At 44.4% G+C, this 21,646-nt stretch overlaps 1 protein-coding gene across 7 annotated transcripts in view; it reads right to left on the bottom strand.

The window, feature by feature from the left end:
* MYBL1 (MYB proto-oncogene like 1) overlaps positions 1 to 21,646 on the bottom strand; it is a 673,529-nt gene that overhangs the window by 483,403 nt on the left and 168,480 nt on the right. For all 7 annotated transcript variants that reach the window (XM_078687219.1, XM_078687216.1, XM_078687217.1 and 4 more), the window contains exon 5: positions 10,683 to 10,903. In XM_078687219.1, the coding sequence (XP_078543345.1) occupies positions 10,683 to 10,903 (221 nt within the window). The remainder of the gene's footprint in view (positions 1 to 10,682; positions 10,904 to 21,646) is intronic.

The raw sequence follows: 21,646 nt of genomic DNA, 5'->3' as shown, positions 1-21,646 counted from the left end.
GCCGCTCTGCAGATGTGCTGGAGAGGGACTCCAGCGAAAAGAGCAGTTGAGGAAGACACTGCCCTTGTAGAGTGCGCTCTAGGAGCCGCTTGCAAAGGTCGTCCTGTTTGTGTATGGCAAAAGTCAATAGCTGCAGAGATCCATCTCGCAATTGTTTGCTTAGATACTGCTTGGCCTTTACGAATCATACCATATGTGATAAATAGTTGATCAGATTTGCGCAACATAGAAGTTCTCTGCAAATAGAACTTCAAACATCTCTTAATGTCCAGTGTATGCAATGCCCTTTCTGCAGGGGATTGTGGATTAGGAAAAAATGTCTTTAAGATGACAGGCTCGTTAAGGTGGAAGTCCGAAGGCACCTTAGGTATACATTTTGGATTCGTGCGGAGCACCAATGAGTCATTTGTGAACTGTAAGAAAGGATGATGAACTGTGAAAGCCTGGATATCACTGACTCTCCTAGAGGAAGTCAAAGCTAATAAAAGTGACACTTTCCACGTAAGGAATGTCAAATCGGCTTTATGGATAGGCTCAAAAGGATAGCGCATGAGTGCGCTAACACTACATTAAGATGCCACGATGGTGGTGGACGACGTACCGGAGGGAACATTCTGAAGAGACCTTTGAAGAATTATTGTATAATCCTTGAAGAGTAAAGAAAAGTGGTCCCATCTTGTCGGTATCTTGAAATCGCTGCCAGGAAAACCTTTAGGGTTGCATGAGACAATCCTGATTTCACCAGTTGTAAGAAAAAAGGCAAGATTTGCTCTGGTTTAGCCAAAAGAGTATGAATTCCAGCTGAACGACACCAGGTACAAAAACGTTTCCATTTGAGACTGTACAACTTTATAGTAGCAGGTGCTCTTGCTTTGGCTAGTACTTCCTTACAATCTGCAGGAATGTTTAGGTGGGCGAAATCAAGGTAGTCAGGCGCCAGGCCGCTAATTTCACAGATGTCGTGTCTGGATGGTAAATCTGACCGTCCTGGATGGAGAGCAGGTCCGGAGTTGGACGTAACTGGATTGGTTCGCACTCCGATAGGAGAAGGAGCTCGGTGAACCAATATTGGCAAAGCCATCTGGGGGCAATAAGAATCAGCCGACACGGTTCTTTCTTCATCTTCCGCAAGAATCTGGGAACTAGCGGTATCGGTGGAAAAGCGTAGGCATATATTTGAGACCAGTTGATCGAAAGCGCATTCCCCTGAGAGTCTTTGCGGGGATGCCAACTTGCAAAGAACCGGCATTAGCTGTTATTCTCGGTCGCAAAGAGGTCTAGATCTGGATGACCCCACTGCCGAAAGATCCAATCCACCGTCTGCTGATGAAGTTCCCACTCGTGAGTTGACACTGTTGTCCTGCTGAGAGTGTCTGCAAGAACGTTCTCTGTTACCGGTACATGAACCGCAAGAAGATTATGTGCCGTATTGCCCATGCCCATAGCTCCTGGGCTTCCTGAGACAAGAGAGCCGATTTTGTCCCTCCCTTTTTGTTGACATAGTGCATACTTGTCGTGTTGTCCGTGCGAACCAACACAGTGGCTCCTTGAATGATTGCTCGAAATGATTTGAGGGCAAGGAAGATGGCTCTCAGCTTCAACAGATTGATGTGCCAACGCCTATGCTGAGGGCTCCATTTGCCGCTGATTGTCAGTCCCTGAAGATGAGCTCCCCAGCCTTCGAGGGATGCGTCCGTGGTGATCGTAAAGTTTGGTGCATCCTGAAGGAACGCGCAGCCCTGCTGCAGATTCCTTCTTTGAATCCACCAGAGAAGGGAACCCCGCATGCAAGGGGTGATCTGGATGAGGTCCTCGAATGAACCCGAGACCTGCAGCCATTGTAAGCCGAGTTCTTCTTGAAGAGGCCTCATTCTGAGACGGCAATTCGGTATCAACGATACAATCCCCAGAAAGGATTTGAACCGTCGGACTGAAACTGACTTTTTTGAAAGGAGATGTCGAGCCATGTCCTGTATTCTGACTTGTCTTTAGTCCGGTGTCTAAGGTCGCACCCAAGAAAGCTAGTCTTCGGGATGGTACCAACTGGGACTTGCTGACATTGATGGAAAGGCCCATAGATTGAAAGAGAGCTAGACACTGTTGTAAATGGTTGTCTGTGTCTGTGTAAGAACTGGCCTTGATAAGGCAGTCGTCCAAATATGGAAATATTTGTATTCCCTCCAGCCGGAGGTGTCCTGCTACCGGAGCTAGGACCTTTGTAAAGACACTGGGTGCCAAGCGCAGTCCAAAGGGAAGGACCTTGACTTGATAATCCCTGCCAGCCACTCTGAATCGCAGGAACTTTCTGTGTCGAGGTAAGATGGGGATGTGGAAATACGCATCTTGGAGATCCAAGGTGGCCATGTAGTCTCCAGCCGATAGGAGATGCAGTATTTCCTGTAGTGATAACATTCTGAACATTAGTTTCTTCAGATATTTGTTCAGGGCACAGAGATCCAGAATTGGACGCCATTCTCCGGACTTCTTCTTTATTAGAAAAAATCTGGAGTAGAATCCTGTTCTCCTCAGCGTATGAGGAACCTTCTCAATTACTCCTTTCTTCAACATCAAATTGATTTGGGTAAACAGTTCCTTTAGATGAGCTGGAGGTGGTCCCTTTGGTGGAATGTTCGGAGGAAACTGTTCGAATTCGAGGGCATGGCCCTTGGCCAAAATGTCCAGGACCCACCTGTCCGATGTTATGGATGACCATTTTGAGTAGAATTTTGATATTTGTCCTCCAATTTTTGTATGAGATTGGGACAGAAGCGGTGGCAGGTGATAAGGCTCATTGTCGTTCATCCTTTCCGTGGTAGGCTGGTCTCCTCTTGTTTTGGGAATAATTATTGGTTCGTTGACCAAAGGATTGATAAAGCTGTGTTTGATAGCGTTGATGTCCCTGTCTGTAAGAGGACTGTTGTGAATATCCGCCTCGATTAGAGAACGATCCACGTCCTCTCGCTCCTCGAAAGGGGGCTTACGAAATAGCAGGGTGCCCAAGGATTTAGCGGTTTCTGTATCCTTTTTGATTGTCTGCAGGGCTTCTTCCACTTGCGGACCAAACAGAAACTCTCCGTCATAAGGCATATCCAAAACCCTTGTTTGCACTTCTTGACGGAACGAAGTGGAGCGTAGCCAACCTTGCCTACGCAGGACAGCAGCACCTGCCAATTGCCTGAAGCCAGTTGAGGCCACATCAACAGCACAATCAATAATCTCAGCCGAGATTCTTTAACCTTCCTATAGAATCTTTTGCGCTTCAGACTTAGAAGGTTCTGGAAGTTGGTCTATGTATGGCGAGATATCTGACCACATTTGCCGGTCATATGTGCCCAGGATGGCCAATGAATTAGCAGCTCGGACCGTGGTAGCTGCCATCGTTGAAACACGCTTGCCAATGGCATCCAGGCGCCTACCATCTCCATCAGGTGGAGCCGCGATTGGAGATGAGGGGTTCCTAGATCTCTTTTGTGCAGCTTGAACGATTACTGAATCAATTTTGGTTGTCCTATAAGGCAAGCAGGGGACTTCTCTGGAGCCTTATACTTTTTATCAATCCTTGGCAGGATAGGAGGAATGGAAGCCGGGTTAGACATGACCCTAATCCCCTCCTTCCAAATGAAATCTATAATAGGTATAGATCTTGCTTGCTTCCTTGGCTGGTCTTTAAAATCATATAGGAAGCATTCCTGTTCTGTATGCTCCATATGAATGTGGAAGCGTTTCGTGGCCCGCTCCATTAAAAGGTGAAATCCTCCCACGTCCACTGAAGGTGAATCTGAAGTTGCCGGTGGCGACGGAGGAGTTTGAACCTGGTAATCATCCCACTCCGACATCAATGACTCGTTATCGACATCTCCTTCTTCTCTTTCTTCTTCGTCTGAAGAACGTTGTTTGTCCGGCTGATTGGATGGTGCAGGTGGAGGAGACCGTGGAGGTCTGAGGTCAGGCAAAGGCGTCTCAACCACCGGTGTAGGAGGTACAGAGGCTGCTGACTCTGATGGCGGAAAACGCCTGTAATAGTCATCTAACATGCATTGAAGGTTGGTGAGCAATGCTATTGGCACCTGAGCTGAAGGGACATTTGTCACAGTTGATGTCATTTGCTCAGGCGAATGCTGATCTTCTTGGTCGTCCGCTTGAAATTTTATATTCAATTCGGAAGGATTTATTGATGTTCCAAATATTTCCTCAATAACAGAATCCTCATCACTGTCCTCAGAATCCAGTAGCTTGTCTGGAACCTGTAGAGGTATTCTCTGCGGTGAAATACGTAGAGGAGATAAAGGTTCCAAGGCTGAACCACGTCTTTGAAGCAAAGACGGTTTTGGCGTCAACAGAAAAACCGTAGACGGCGACCACACTTGTAAAGTGGTACAAGAAGATAGCTGTGGCGACGATGGGGCTTCTACCAAAGGAATCGCCGACTTGGGTTTGACGGTAGACGACAATGAGGTCGTCGTCGATGGTACAGGTATCGTCGTCGACAATAATGGCTCCGTCGACGGTGGTGTCTTCGTCGACGGTGGTGTCTTCGTCGACGGTGGTGGCTTCGTCGACGGTGGTGGCTTCGTCGACGATGTTGGCTTCATCGACGATGGTATCTTCGTCGACCTCTTCGTCGACGATGGTGTCCTCGTCGACGATGGTGTCTTCGTCGACAGTGTGGTAGCCGTCGACGATCCCGTCGACGGTGGCTTCTTCGTCGACGGGAGAACAAGCGTCGACGGTGTCGTCGACTGGATCTTTTTCAGTTTAGCTGTCGACGAGGCGCCGACGATGGCAGAAGAGGAAGACTCTACCGTCGACGAGATAGGTCTAACAGTAACATAGACCATCGTCGGCGATGAAGACGCCGTCGACATAATCATCTCAGTCTTAGGAGAGGAAAAAGTTACCGTTGACGTAGACGTAGCATCGACGGAGATCTTCGTCAACGAAGGAGTCGACGACGGCGTCGACGACGACAGGGTCTGTTTCTGAGGCAAAGTCTTCTCAGAAGATGTTTGAGGTAACTTTTTTGGGGATTTTCTCGGGGGCGTAGATGAACCACTTTTCTCCTTAACAGGGGGAGTAGCCTTAGATGTGGAAGGCCTCTCAGACCCCTTAACAAGTTGTTGCTTCCTCGCAACCTTAGCCCCAGGAGAAGTTAAAACCTCATCTGCAGCTCTCTTCGTAGAGGCTGAAGTAGACCCAGAGGTAATATACCTCAGAAGCAGGATAATCCGAATCCTTGAGCTTTTGTAGCCACAAAAGCAGGCGGCTCTCTGTCCCTGAGGGTCTTCTGAGGGAAGGTCCTACAGATCTTGCAGTCCTTCACTTGATGTTCAGGATACAGGCAGTAAATGCACTTCTTGTGGGGGTCTTCTTTAAAAAGCCGGAGCTTTCCACAAGAGTCACAAGGCCTGAAAAGAGATTTCTTAGTAGACATCTTCAAAACACTAGATTTCAGCAGGAAAATAGAGAAGTACTGAGCAGAGCTCAGGAAGACTCCCTTCACACAACGTGCGGTAGAAAATCTGAGAGCCTGAGCCTCTGGGGAGAACCTTCTGGTGGGTGCTGTCGCCTGATTGGCTGCAGTTTGGTCTATACAAAATGACTAGGATAGTCATGAGTGTGGAAGTTTTTTCTCCTGTAGCTTGGACTACTTTACTTCCTGGTTGGGAATTACTTGTTTTTACTATGATATTATGGCATATTATTGCTATTTTATGTACCGTGGGACTCCCACTACGACGACGGGGAATGATTCAGGCATGTGAATCTATGAAAGACACCTCTAATACTGGAGCACCCCGCTTCCGTGAGCCTACTATCATGGATCACTTCGTTTTGCAGAGGCTCCAACGAGCCCTGAGAAACATTTACAGCTACCTGTTAGAACCCCCTGAGTTCCCAATCCTGACTGGAATTATCAAAGCTGGGGCTGGGACGCACCTCATGGCTAGAATGTATAAGGCTGTGCTGGCCCTGATGCCTTCCCGAGATGCCGGGGTGCAAGCGGCCTGGGAGCGTGAGCTTGGTCATCCCATCACAGATACACAATGGAGTAGGTGTTGTATAAAAATTGGCTGGGTTTCCCCTAACCACTGGCATAAACTGTTGCACTTTAAATTCCCTTGAAGGGCATATAAAACACCAAGCATGCTACACCGTATAGACCTATCTCGCTCACACTTATGCCCCAAGTGTCGCTCCCCAGATGCGGACTTTGCACACATTAAGTGGACGTGCGTTAAAATAGGCAATTACTGGAAAGCAATATTTAGGGAAATTTCCAGAATGCTAGAAATGGTGATCACACCCACGCCATTAATGTCGTTGCTTGGGCACATGCACGACCTTCCTAGATCCAAACGGCGGTTTGTCGCCATTGTGCTGCTTATTGCCAAATGCGAAGTGGCCTTTAATTGAGACAATAAGCGCACGCCAACAGTACAGTCATGGCTGCGCAGTATGACATATTGCAACACCAACAGTGACAGCTATGCACAATTACAACCACCCACTGCAAGGCCTCTGGACATATGGCAACCATTACATTCGTACTTGCGAAAAACACTGGACACTGATAATACGCTAGCGCTGCAGCGGTTTCACAATGTAGCAACTGGGACCAGGAGGGGTACACCAAAGGCAGATGGGACAATGCATGATTTGTAATTCTGTTATGTGTGCCTTCCGCCCTCTGCAGGATGCGTATACTGTACATTGTGTTAGCCTTGCATGTACATGTCTGCACCTTGTATTGCATCTTTATAAATGTGGTTTACCTTATACTGCACTGTAGCCATGGTCATAATTAGTAAAAATCGATAAAAAGAATTAAAAAATATATATTTTGTTTCATTTCTCAATTTTTTGCTATTACTTACCCGCAACTATACCACTAGTAACAGCACAATATATTGCCTTTTTGTACATAGACAAGTCACAGCACTTCAACAGACTTTCTGTAACTTATATTGTACAACTACTCAGCAAGCTACAGCTTACAACAAAACAACAGCGTATTATTAATCACATAGGCAAAACCTAATGCATTTACCAATGCTGGTTTCTTTTCCAATATATACAGAGTCAATTTGCTATTTGTCCTTTAGGAGTTTTAATGGAAAGGTTTAAGGCTTGTCCACTGGATAAAGGAAATAAGTACATTGCTCAAGGAGGCCATAAGTGAAGATTTTCCTCTGAACACAAGTAGAATAGGATTTGAAAAGCGTTTTTTAATCCCTGTCAGACATGGTGACAGATCAAGGGTCTCCTTGACCCAAAAAAAGGGAATTTCCCCTAGAAACAACTTAAAGTTCACTGAAAGCTGAGGGGAGGGAAGGACAGTCCTAGATAGACTAGAAAGTAACAGGATTTAGTAACTGAGATGTTAGAGCAGAGCTAGGCTTGGGGACTCCCTCCCATACACTAAGTCTGGTAGAAATGTGAGCTTCGGTGGCCTCTAAAGGGAATAGGAGAGCTGGAACTTCCATCTCACTGACTGAAGTTCGGGTTGTTTCAAATTAAGTGGATGTGCTACTATACAAACACTGCTGTTGAGGCCTATGGATATTTGTAACACTATTTACAACAGTTTAAGATTACCAGTGATTCCCAGCCTGACAAAGGGGCATGATTCATGCATGTGAATACATGAAAAATCAAATGTTGGAGAACTTGTACTTCTCTTCCAGATTCAGACAGTGCAAGACATTATTAGATGGTTGTTTGTATTGATAAAATAGTTATAATGCATACCTTACTTTATAAATTGGTTATAGATAAAATCACCCATTGAAGTCTCCATTTTGGAAACCTTCTCATACAGTATCTGCCTCTTACCTAGTATATTAAAGAGATACTCCAAATTGCGGAGAGAAAGTTTACTTATTGTTATGGAGTATCAAGTGCCACTTGGCAACAGAAATATTTACTTCTACATGCCTTGAAAATAAACTCCTGTGGTTTTGAATGACTGTCATAACTATCTTACGCAAGCAAATGTATCTAATGTATGGGTTTTTCTTCCCTTCAGTCACAAAAGAAGAGGATTTGGACAGAAAAGAGAGCTATGTGGAAATTGTTTTTTACCCCACATCTATTCATTAAATATGCCTTAAGGTATGTCAAAATACTTTTTCTTCCTTCGATCTTGAAATCTGTTAACATTGTGTAGTGGTACAGAATTAAATAAGTTCTCAGCTCTTAGGGCCACTATAGTTTGGGGGTCTTGGACACAGGTGTGGAAGGAAAAAAAGGGTATTCATTGTTCAAACTGTTCTTCAGTAGATCTCTGGGCAGACGAGTTAGGGAGTTGGTTCAGTTCTCAAGATAAGCTTAGACCGAACAGAGTAGCTGGCTCTTGTGCTTTTCTGGTAGACGATATAGCATCTCTCACATGCAGGATTATCCTGTTCCCCTGAAAAGTACAGGGACTTTACAGCTTGTTAAAAAAACATTCTTTCATTTAATACATGTAAAGTGTAAAACTCATTAGGTGGGTATTTATTTGATACTAGCAGCCCGTCCCGACGTTGTCCGGGGATGAAATAGAATGTCTGCAATAGTGTTAATAGGCAAGCTAATTTTATTTCAAAATGTCACGGTAGACCAAATTTTTGTGAAGTAGAATGAAGGGTGGGACCGACTATGTTAAGGAAAACCTATTTTTTTTTTTCAAAGTACAGAAATGTAAACCGTCACGTATGCAGCATTTGGTAAGGCTTTTGGGTTACTATGAGCAAATGTATGATGAACCAGATGCCTTGTTTAACAAAGATATTGCATGTTGTCTTTTACCTGTTCAGTTCATCTGTGCATTTGGTGCATTTGGGTTACTATGAGTAAATGTATGATGAGCCAGACGCCTTGTTTAACAACCCAACTGCACCCGACTGCGGCCCTCTCGATATTGTGTGCCTGGTTTGCAGTTCTCGTGGCTGACAGTGCTGCCTGGCTTGAAGTCCTTGTTTGTCCGCTGCCCCACATGGCGTCAACGTCCAACACACCAAAAATTTCCAAATGCACCGCCCACTGTTATCGGAACGGTAGTCCCACCCAGAACGATCCTCGCAAGCGGTGGAATCCTGCTTGTTTGAATGCCTCTCGCAAGCGGTGGAATCCTGCTTGTTTGAACGCCTCTCGCAAGCGGGGGAATACAGGTTTGTTTATGACCGTTTGGGTTAGAGGACTGCCGCGCACATCGCTGTACGCACACGCCGACTGCACAACACCGACGCCCACAACGGAGTACTCTGAACGCTTGGTTTTGACGCATGCCGCACCCACATGCACACGCCACCCTGCACTCGCTGTGTATGCACACGCCCCCCACACAATGGCCACGCCCACAACGGAGTACTCTGAACATTTTGAGGAATGCCGCGCCCATCGCTGTAAACGCACACGCCCACAACGGACTACTTTGCCCCTAACTTTCTTTTACCCTTCGAATGTATATGGTGGCCTGCTGTATAGCCTATGTCCATCTGCTGAAACTGTCCTTTCCAATGCAGTATTGGGTGTTTTGATTGGCGCTGTGGTTCCTGAGCTTACCCGCCTCAAAGGTGTGGGCTCTCTCTTTATAATATTAGTATGGATATGGATGACCTGAATTAAACCTTTGGAATACAATGAAGAAGAAGCTTTTTGTACATAAAAATGTGTCATCTTTTACATTTCTTCTTGAAAAGAGGTGCTAACATCCGCTTGAGAAACCACAAGGGGAACTTCAGGAATCAGACTTTTAAAAAAAAAAAAAACTGTTGACATCAAAAGCTTAAGTCAATTCTAATAAAGATTTACAGAATCTGAATGGTCTACATTCAATTTCTCTAGATCATAATGCAAACTGAAATTAACCACTGCAGTGATTGTCCGTCTTGTACTGTGGCTGGCACAGTCAGAATTTAAGGATGAACACAAATGACATTTTGCGCACCGCCACACAGTGGTGGTAAATTACAAAACCTAGGAATAGAAGAGGACTTGAATAATGTGCACAACTACTAATACAAATAAAGTTGGTCATTTAAAATCAGGTGGGTAGCCTCTCGCCCACCTTGTCAGTGGATGCACTGGCCTCTGAGCCCCTGGTAGAGGTCCACACGCCCTAGTTAGAGATTAAGATTCTCTTCTGCCTAGCAGAGATCTCTATTGCCTTTAGGGCAGCATTTGCAGTAAGGGTAGACAACTTTGCCAAGTTGGCACCATGCCTGGACTGCCTGCTCTGCACATTTTTGAGCTCTTCAAAAACAAACTCAAAAAGCTGTTGTCTGTCATCAAGAAACAAAATCAATAGTCTCAGCCCACATGGGGGTTTCCCCTGCAAGTAGGGGGTTATTAGTTGATTTCCCTGCTTGAGACCATCATGCTTTCCATGTTAGTCCTGTGGTCTTGGGAAGGGCAATCTGGTGACTGTCACAACACAATAAACAGAGTGGGATGAATAGCAATGAGACCTAATAGTCGAGTGGGAGACAGACATTCATATCAATGGTTTCTGATGGCAGAGGCTCTGCCACAGAAACCCTGCGGTTGCCCCACCAGTAAATGGAGAAGGCAAACTGTGAATGTGGTGGTAGTGTTGAGGTTTACTGGTCAACAATGAATTGCAAAATCACAGACAACTGAAAAAATACAAAATACCGTGAAAGTGTAAATCAGCTGTAAAGAAGAATTTTAAAAAATACCTTCCAGGAAGAAGTTTTGCAATTTCTGCCCACCGGTTTCCCAATCGTTTATGAGCCTCGTAGATGATTCGGTCCTCTTCCTCAGTCCAGGACGATTTCTTCACTTCAGGATTTAGGTGGTTATGCCACCTCTCTCTGCACTGCTTTCCTATTCTTCCTTTTAGGTGTTTTGCTATTAAAGACCATCGTTTTGGACCATACCTTTGAACTAATTCAATAACCTATAAAAACATTCATAAAAGTAAGCAGGGGGAACATCTTCGAGGCTATCCAAATCATTCTATGTTCATTATATTATTTTAAAAGTCCTTCATTAAACAATGCCCGATAAAAACATCACCTGATATCAAGCAAACCACTCTGGAAGCCAAATACATTTGTTACATGCAGAGAAATACTCACAAACCATAAACAAAACCTGATAAGAATAGAAAAAACCTGGAGCATTAATAATGTGTACCCATTTCCAGTACCCTCCTAACAAATGCCCAAATACAGATCATAACCTCTTGTCAAATGTTACAATGAATTACAAAAAGAGATCAAGAGCTCAGTGCTAAATTACATCCGGTGGTTCCAGTGGCAGCCTCAAACAGTCTGAATTGTCACACTTGCAGCAGTGTGATAGTTAGTAGTTGTGAAGTGCAGTGGTAATATGTGACAAGGGCCCCGGGATTTATTATTATTTTAGTGTTATATTGTATGGCATAGAACGCCATAAGCAAGGTAGCCCCATCATCATGGTGTTTCACCTGGACGAAACGGAATATGGAGGTGAGTTGTGGTTGGGGGGGACGCACCTTTGATGGAGGCAAAAGGCTGCATGACTTACCTGTCATTATTGTTTAATTCCTTCACAATTTGGGAACGAGCAATGTTGAGAACAATTTGTTTCATAATATCGACCGGTGGATGGGCAGGCAGAAATTGATGCTTGCCCTATATTTCTTTTGAACATAGGAACTGAAAGGACGATCAGCTGCTCTGGCCAAACTATGTTGCTGGTGCTGCTATCAGTTAATACGCTGAGAGGGTTAATGGCTGGCCTCCCACCATGCATTGCTGCCCTACGAAGTTAGTCTAGCTCCTTTGGCCATATTAACCTAAGCGTCATCCCGCTTTGCACTGCTGCCCCACAGAGTTATTGTACTCCAGCAGCCATAGATATCAACGTATTGTGACGCCGATTACATTGGTTGTCATTTTAGATCAGGAATACAACACAGTAACGCTGAACACTTTTTTGCAGCCATCATGAATTGAGGCAAGGATCCTCTACCTATTGATAGGACGCAGCAACCATTTTCAGTTCGGTCAAATTTTAATTTGAGGAACTCATGTCGAGCATTATGTACGAAGTGCTCATTTTAGACTAGGAAAGCCCTTGTTATCCACCCCTAAATATTGTCAATTTGGTTATACGCACACTTTGTTCTTATCTTGTGGAAAATTTGTCAGGTTGTTAAAAGTTTATCTGAGGAGATATTTGTAGGTACATTTAAAAAAAATCCTGTTGCTACTGATTTATCATTATGCAATTTTAACCTCCTCCTAAAGGTCTTCAGAGTAAGGGTGAACCACTTATTCCATGGGCCAAATGGAAAGATTAGTTTTTGATTTATATGACGGCTATTGGAGGATATGTCAATTGAAAAACAGAAAAACATATTTTTACATTGTTTAGTTCATGAAGAGTAAGTTGTCTTTATAGCTTTGCCACAACTGAGATCCCAGGATGATGGAGACAATGGCGAATTTATGGAAGCTCTAATGAGAATGCAGAAGGTTTAAACCTGTTGTTAGTATTGAATTGGATAGATTAAAATTCGATGACTTTGTAACAGCACTTAGGGTACGGCCTATGTCCTGCAGTTTTGGTGAGATGGCAGATGAGATGATCCGTGATCAGATCATAGTCAATGTAAGGAACAAGGAAATCCAGGAGCAACTTTGGATTTTAGGTTATCCCACATTGAGTGACACCATTGCTACAGCCAAGGCAACTGAACACATAGAGCTCTGGTTGAAAACAGTTGACAGCGAAAGATCAGCTAATATATGTACTGTGGTGTCAAATGTGAAAGAAAACATAGTGGTTCTGAATGGCTCGGAAAAAAGATGTGACAAAGCTTATGTATTTTTAATGCGGTACTAACACACATATTGCATATTCAAAGTTTTGTCCGTGCCGAAAGGATTGTAACATTTGTGGAAATGTGGGACACTTTGAGTATGTAAGGACAGTAAGCAAAGACTAGAGAAAAAGAGAAGTAAAATTGGATTTGTAAGTGAAGCAGTCGAGAATGATGTGTATGATGAGAAAAATGGTGGGAAGTACGAACAAGAAAACATTCTGATGTTGATAGAAGTGGTCAGCTCAGTTATGGAGGAGGATCTGCACACACCACCTGGATCCCAAGATTGTATTGCTAAGTATTTAGGAATAAAGTTGAGAATAATGACAGACTCTGGTTCTCCTTGGACCATTATTTCATAAGATGTGTTGCACAGAGACTTTGCAGGTTATGATTTGAAACCAGCTGATATAACTGCTGAAATGTTTGAAATGGGAAGGGTTGAAATTAAAGGGTTCTTCCATTCCAATTTGTGTTTCAAAGGAAGGAGTGTGGATATAAAGGTGTGGATGTAATTGGTTGGGGAGATTTGAGGAGAAAGTAATGTAGGTAGCTGAATATGATGAAAGCAAAGAACTGGTAAAATTGTTCCCAATGTTTTTTCTAGTAAATTGGGATTACTGGAAAGGTTCTTCCACAAAACTCAGTTACAGAATAATGGTGTTATTGTCAAACATAAATTAAGAACTGTTCTGTTAAGTGTGAGGGAAGATTTGAAAAATCTATTTAAGAGTATGACGGAAGGAGGAGTTATCCAAAAAATAGGTTCATCACAGTGGATGTCTCTGATTGTCCTGGCACATAACAAGGATGGTACATTGCGTTCATGTGTTGATATACATGGATTGAATGCGAACATCATGATTTATTCTCATCCTCTCCCCAACATTAATGAACTGCTGAGACTGTTGGAAGGGGCAAAAAATTTCAAATTTGGATTTGCATTCTGTTTAACATCAAGTTATGCTGGCACCTGATTAAAAAAATATATACTGCATTTTCTACACCTATAGGTTTGTTCCAGGTAAACAGAATGCCATTTGGACTAGCGTCGGCTGCTTCTATGTTCCAAAGGGCTAGGTTTTAAATTTTTAAGGGAGCAGAAACATTTGTCAAATGTTTTCAGGACGATATATTGGTCTTCTCCAGATTAAGAAGTCTGCGTAAGGCTGCAGGAAAAGGCAGTAACTTTGAAAGAAGAAAAATACAAATTGTTCCGAGATCAGGTTGAGTATCTGGGTCATAACATTAAAGGTCATGGGGTTGTATCTAAAAGCCTTATTAGCTGAAGCTATTGTGAATGCTCCTGCACCAGATACTGAGGAAAAACAACTTTCATTTGCTGGGCCGCATGAATATTACAGCACATTCACACCTACCTAATTTTGCTGAGACAATAAAAAACTTGAGCAAGTTGGTGAGGAAAGATGACAAGATTGAATATTTAGCTTAGAAACAAAAGACATTAGAATTAATTAAAACTGATATAGTGAATGCTGTCACACTTAAACCTTTATTGTGTTGGGAAGACATGCATGATCACTCCTGATGCCAGTTGGTATGGTATAGGTGCAGTGTTATCTCAGAAGCTTGGAAGAGGGAGTGCAATTTCCTTTTACATCTTGTACATAGCCAATTGCTTGGATTGGTGCTCTGGTGCTCGTTCCTTTGGTGAGGAAGAAGGAGAGGGTCACCTACCACATCGCACACTGACTCACCCATTAATCAGCTTTTGGTCTTCCCTGTAACACCTGCTGGGCCCGCCCGATCGACTGACCAACTTACCAACCAACCAGCCCCGCCCACCCTCTCAACTGTCGCTGCAGAGTTGGAGACCACTCTTGGACATCAAGAAGCCTGTGAAGTTGTGGCCTGTGGACAGGGGGCTATGGACTGCAGCCAAAGGGCTGAGGGACAGCCAGGAAGTACTTTGAGCATCTGCAGTTTGCAGTGGGAAACTCTGGTGACAAGGTACCGCGAGGAACAAAGAGGGGAAAGTAAGCAACAGTGCATTAAGCACTGCAGTGTTGTAGCTGAGCCGCAGAGAATGGAGGTGGCCGAACTAGGTGTTGGTCCAGCTTGCTCAAAGTAGAGCTCTCCCACCTTCTCCCCGCTCTCCCACCTTCTCCCCCCCTGCCGTCTCCTCCCTGCTCTCGAACTTTTGTGCTGGTGTGCTCATACCTCCAGCTGGGGACCTCTGCTGTCTCCCCTAGAGGACTTTCTTGCCATTAATAGGCTACGACCGACAGGGTAACCAGTAGGAAAAGTGGCATCATGCGTAGTCGCAGGCTGCAGCACTGCTTTTTGGAGTAAGGTTGCATTCCACATTGTGCTCCTGCCAAATCATAGACATCATAGTGGCCGGCGAGGAGTCACTAGGGCTACCATACCCTAACTTAGTGGACATCGCTCTGTGACGTGTGCTTCAGGTTCTTGATGGGTCACTTCCCTTTTAATATGTTTTCAGTGTTTAGCTGGTCCCTTACAGTGCACCACCCACCTTTTAGCTGAAAGTATGAAGTGGTACGGAGGCAAGGTAAGGCCTGAGGCTTAAACGTAGCCTGTAGCTGTTTTGGTGGTCATTTTTTACTATCTCTCACGGAGGAGCTAATACGGATAATTGTAAAATGTCTGTTAAGACACCTAAGGGAATAAGCACCAGGAAATCCACAGTGTGCCAGGACCTCCCAGGAAAATGAAATCAGGGCGGGTTAGGGCACCACACCAGCCAGTGGCAAAAAGAAAAAACGAACCTTCATTCAATTCCCAAATTAAAAAATACCAAATCTAAACCTGCACAACTTGGGCAGAGCTTGATTTCAACCCTTGCGAAGAAAAAATGTGCAACGGTCCCTGATAAATTTAGCTTTATAAAGGATCCTGGTAAAGCAATATTCTCCTCGATAGAGCAACCTGAGGAGCTCACAACCTTGATCTCCCCAAAGGTCGTACAGTGCAAACAGAGTATCGACAAGAAAGGTACAGAATTTAGTAAGGTGAATTCGGATGCAGTTTGGAAACATGTGTCTGGCTCAGAGTTAATTAGCCTAACATATCCTCCCTCTAACATTTCATGGTCTCTTCTTCCTACGTCTCCCCTTCTGTTCGCTTCACCTCCAACTGAAGTTAAAGTGGTGACAGTGATTTGACCGGTGCAGCAATTATGCTTGCAACACAATCAATAACTTTTATCTCAAGCTTTACCCTCCACCAACTTCATAAAAATAAGTAGTTGAAAGGTAATCTGCCGCGCTGAATACAACTCACCTCAAGGCTGACAAAAAAGCTCCTAATGAACGTAAGGAAATACCAGAAAAAGACATAGCCTTAGGGTAGTTCAGGGTATATACCCTCAAAAGGTATTACAACAAATACCCGTGGAGGCCCTGACACAGGAGGGAATTAAAACAGCAAATGATAAACAAGAACAGCAACGGACTCCGCTATTCGTCATGCTCAACTCAATGTCTAACTTGAAGTGTGAACTCGAACCAGAATGGGCACTCTCTCCAATGAAAAACAGGCTCAAATTATCCACTAAATCTGCCCACTGTTTAGAATCTCCACTAGACTTTATTCCCCCAGATGTGTTGCCTAGGGACCTTCTCCTGTCTTACTAGAAGTACTCTAAAAAGTGATTTATAATTTGGAGTCCAAGCTCTCAAAATCAGCGGATGCAGATCATAAGCTTCATCCTGAGCTGGTTTACACCAGGGAGAACCTGGCCTGGCAGTTCGGGCTGGACTGTTCCCATTTGGCGCAGGGTCAAGACTGATTTACATATGGCTGGGTCTAAACTGGAATGGCATTGTGAGCAAAAAAACTATGGATTTAGGCCCAGATCTCTGTACTGGGGTGAATGTATTACATTGTTCTGCATTCTGTCCATCATTTGTTGTTTTTCCAATCATAGTGAGCCTATTTTGTTACATTAAAGTGTAAATTACAGCTTAAATGTCAAATCCTGCTTGACAGATCTACAGTGTTTTGACAAAAAACACTTGGGGAACCCTTTAAAGGGCGAGAAACAGGATCCCCAAACAATTCTTGTGTAGCCACTGTTTGATTGCTGGCCGAACCTGCTTTGTTCTACTAGACTTCTGTTTCTAGGTTTACTGGGGGTGCAATGGCTGCTTCAAACTGGATTTTAGTGGAAGATGTGGGAGGACACTAGGATCACCATGGTACACTACACATACACACCCAATGCCCTCAGAGCCCTAGTTTAACGTGGGTTAACATTTTAGCCATCTTGAAAATGCCCAAAGTAGGTAGGATTGGTACAGGGAAATTATACCTCAGTAGTTGGGACATTTCAAGGAGCCGTTCCCACACTCTAGCTTGTGCCACACATAAAAGTGGTACCTCTAAGAACCCACTTCAGAACACTCCTGGACCTATGGAAGATCAGAAGAGGACCGGTCCTGCTGTCAGAGACACGAGAAGAGCCTCGAAGACTGGACCTGCACTACCTTCATTCAGTGGAGAAGTGTGGCTCAATGGTTGGAGCGGCAGACCCTGATGCAGATGTCTAGCCCGGGACCAGGGTTCAATTCCCCGCCTCGGCGGGTCTGGAGCTCAAAAATTCCACGAACCTGATAATTCTAGCCTCGGTGCCTATTCCAATCATGGAGTCCCACTCTGCAACTCTGGGCAATAGCTTGCTTAATCTCCACAACGGCCCCCACAACGCTAAGGATGCCTGGCCTCCACCTTGGGGGTGCCCAGGAGTGGACACCTCACAGGGAAAGCCAGGATGGGTTCCACAGCGGTATTCGTACAAGCGCCTTGAGACCCTTGCGGGTGAGTAGTGCGCTATAGAAGTATCAATTTACAATTTACATTTACCTCTTGTACAGAGGGCGAAAAAGGGTACTCCAAGGGTTATAAGGCTAACCTTCTGTCAAATCCAAAGGGACACAACAAGCCACAATAGACTTTTTCCTGCAAATCCCTAGCTGTCCAGTAGCAGCTAGACCTTGTCTGGACGCTGCTGCTTGGCCTCCATATTGCACCCTGAATGTCTGAGTGCCTCCCCTGAGGTCCTGAGGGCCTTAGAAGTATACCCCTGTGGTGGACTGGGAATTAAAAAACAATTTACTTACCTCCGCTAGCACATTCTCTGGCAGAGACAATATCTAGTTGCAGATTCCTAACCTTTGAATTACACCAGCGTCAGACTGGATCCGGAAACCTTTGTGTGAGCAATACACCTGCATGCAGTCACATGGCTTCGTTTGGTTCTTTCGTTAGCACAGGAAATGACGTAGTGGTCACATATATAGGCTTCACCCTGGCACATGGACATCAGTTACATTTACAACTTTCCACCTGAGGAGTGCAGAGCCATGAAATGAACTGAATAGTGTGTGTCCAAAATAGGGCCATGAAAGGGGACAACCCTAGCCCTAGAAATGTGTCCACAGAACAGGAAGGCATGGGTGGGTCTGTAAGGAATCTGCACCTAGAAATTGTCTCTATGGGAAACAGCCACAACAACGTGGCAGTTTCCACACATACCCTTAACCACGCATGCATTACAACGCATGTGTAGTTACCACGCATACCTTTACTACGAGATCCGTAGTAAAGGCATGTGTTAAAGGTATATGTCTACCAGCACAAAATTATTGATTGCCTCTTTCAAAAAGATCATAAAATAAAAACGCACTCACCAGCATGCCAGCCGGGCGGTAAGGAGGTATCATCCTTGCGAAATGTGGGAAGGGGAGTCAGACATTTCCCAATTTTAACACTGGCCGCAGCTCCCAGACTTGAAAAAGACAAGATAAGTTGCTGCGCCTACCACAGTATTTCAGCTGAAAAAAAAGGTAAAACTGAATGCGCTTACCTAGCAGTGGTTGGATTCTGCTATTGGCGTTGTTAGAGGAAACAGAAAGACACTTCCGCTTCCTCTTTACGACGTGCACCGCAACAAGGAAGAGCTTGGAGAGGAGACGTCATGGAGAAGTAGGGGGAATTTTAGTTTAAAATATATTTATATATATATATATATATATATATATATATATATATATATATATATATATATATATATATGTGTGTATATATATATATATATATGTATATATATATGTGTGTATATATATGTATATATGTATATATATATATATATATATATATATATATATATATATATATATATATATAAAATATATATTACAAACTCGCTCAAAACTGGAGGGCGCTTCCACAAAATCCTGGACGCCGCTGCAGCAAGGAACACGAGACCCAGAAGTTCAGGTGAGAAGATTCTTTAATCGCCACCTTCGTCAAACATAACGTTTCGGCCTCCGAAAGGCCTTGGTCACATATATATATATATATATATGGACTGAGGGGGTTGTGTTACGCAGGGGTACGATTTTAGGGTTAAGGGCAGGGGAGGTGTATTAGCTAGAAGAGTTTTGCGGTGGGGGAATCGCGCAGGGCAACATTTTAAGGGCTCTGGGCAGGGGTATTTCTGAGAAGGATTGGGGGCTAGGAATCGCACAGGGGTACAGGGGAGGGGTATTTAAAATAAATTGAGAGCTGGAGGGGGGGAGGGCGTAAGGGAGAAAATATAACCTTTACTACGAATATGCCCATACCATGCATGAATTTACAACAAAAAACGTTGTAAAAGTATGCGTGGTAAAGGAATTTTTGTGGTAAAGGTTATGCCTGGTAATGGCATTTGCGTTGTAACGCATGCGTGGTAAAGGCATGCGTTGCAGCAGAATGCGTTGTAACGTCATACAACCGTCTCTACCAGATTATGCGTTACCGAAGGTAAGTAACTTGTTTATCTGATAGAGACTTCTAGCTGCAGATTACTTACTATGAATAGATGCTCAAGCCATACCATCCTGGCAGAGGGCTGGGGACAAATTGACTATACTAACAAGTCCAGCAGGACCGAATGGGCGCAATGCCTGTCCCTGTAGACCAGACTGTACAGACAGTAGTGTTTGGCAAATATGTGCCACTCACGTTGCTGCCTGGACCAGAATCACATGAGCTAACGCCTAGATCAGAACATTTCCTCTGGTGGATTGGACTCATAAGCCCTCAGGAGGCTGCTTTTTAGCCAGAGTGTAACAGACCTTGATACAGAGAACGACCAAGCACAAAAAGGTTAGTTTCTGAACTGCATAACTTTTTATTTTTAGCTCCTACATAGCCAACGAAGTGTTGGTCGTCGACCCGGAACTCTTTTGCGTGGTCAAGGTAGAATGCGAACGCTCTTTTGGGTTCAGATGGTGGAGTTGTTCCTCCTCTTTAGAGTGATGCATAAAAGGTGGGCAGGGTGACAGATTGTCCCAAATGGAATGGTGTCACGAACTTTAGGTAAGAAAGGGGCCGGGTGTGAAGCACCACCTTGTCCGGGAGTACCATAAGATAGGTAAGGTAGGGAGGCTTGGATGATAAAGCCTGCAACTCAGTCAACCTCCAGACAGATGTTATTGAAACTAGAAAATCTGTCTTGATGGTAAGCACCGGAGAGGACAATTGTGTATCGGCTCAAAGGGAGCACACATGAGGTAAGTGAGAACCAGGTTCAGACCCCACTGAGGCATGATGAAGGGCAAAGGGGGAAACATGTACAAGCCCTTTCCGAAACCTATGTACAATAGAAAACTTAAATAAAGAGGGATGGTCAGGCAGCCACAGAAAGGGGACAGAGCAGAGAGATAACCCTTGAGAGTGCCAAGAGCAGAGCCCTGCTGGGCAAGGGTAAGAATGAAGAGAAGAATATCAGAAAGAGAGACTGAAAGAGTCAATTGACTTTTTTTCCAACAGCATGCGTATACCACCTGGCCAGCAAGATAACATTGACAATTGAGTTTGTCCGCCCTGGCGTTCAGAGAACCTGCCAGATGTTGTACCACCAGGGTTATAACGTGCTTTTTCAGCCATGTCTAGAGATGCAAGGCATCTTGACTAAGGATCCACAACCCCACCCCGCTTGTTGCAGTACCACATGGCACTAGTGTTGTCCGTGAACACTTGCATTTACTTACCCTTCACAGAGGGAAGAAATGATTTCAATGCTAGTCGGATCGCCCAGAGCTCCAGCAAGTTGATATAGAATCTGTACTCTGCCGGAGACCGGAGTCCTCTGATCCTCACCTCTCCCAGATGGCCGCCCCACTTCAGGAGTGACACATCTGTCACTACGGTCTGGTCGGGTAAGGTAGAGGAGTTTACCTTTGACCCAATCGCTGTTCGTAAGCCATCACTGCAGGTCTTTTGCAGTTCCCTCTGAGATCTGGACAAAGTCAGAGAGAGTCCCCTAATGCTGTACCCACTGAAACTTTAGGTTCCACCTAGAAGCCCACATATAGAATCAAGAAAATAAAAACAGGAGTAAACCCGTTCACCCAGCTGAGACCGAGTAAGCAATATAACAAAAAGAACAATGGCTCAACCGGTATGTCATTCAGGGGGGACTGTTCGTAGAAGGTGTTGCAATCACACAGGAGGGGGAGATGGGGCGAGTGAGACCAAGGTAGAGTGGAAGGGTTGTTATTTGCATATAGTTATAGCAGCACTACGATACAATTAGATTGCAGTAACCATAACAACCAATTGTGACGAAGACCCTTGATCTTCTTGGGTATCAGAAAGTAGCGGGAATAACAACCACTGCCAAAATCTGATATAGAAATGATAGATGCTCCGATCTCTTCTTGGATCTCTTTCTGGAAGTGGGCAGGGTGGTTGTCATCAGAAACCGCATTGGTAGGTAAGATAGAAAAATCCTCTTCTCCATGCTCCTTGCATCTCACAGGGATGTATTTATGTCACTTTAGGTCTTCCCCTTTT

This window comes from Lissotriton helveticus, chromosome 4_1, assembly GCF_964261635.1.
Source record: "Lissotriton helveticus chromosome 4_1, aLisHel1.1, whole genome shotgun sequence".
In the NCBI taxonomy this organism is placed as follows: Eukaryota; Metazoa; Chordata; class Amphibia; order Caudata; family Salamandridae; genus Lissotriton; species Lissotriton helveticus.
This window is presented reverse-complemented; position numbering and strand designations above follow the sequence as displayed.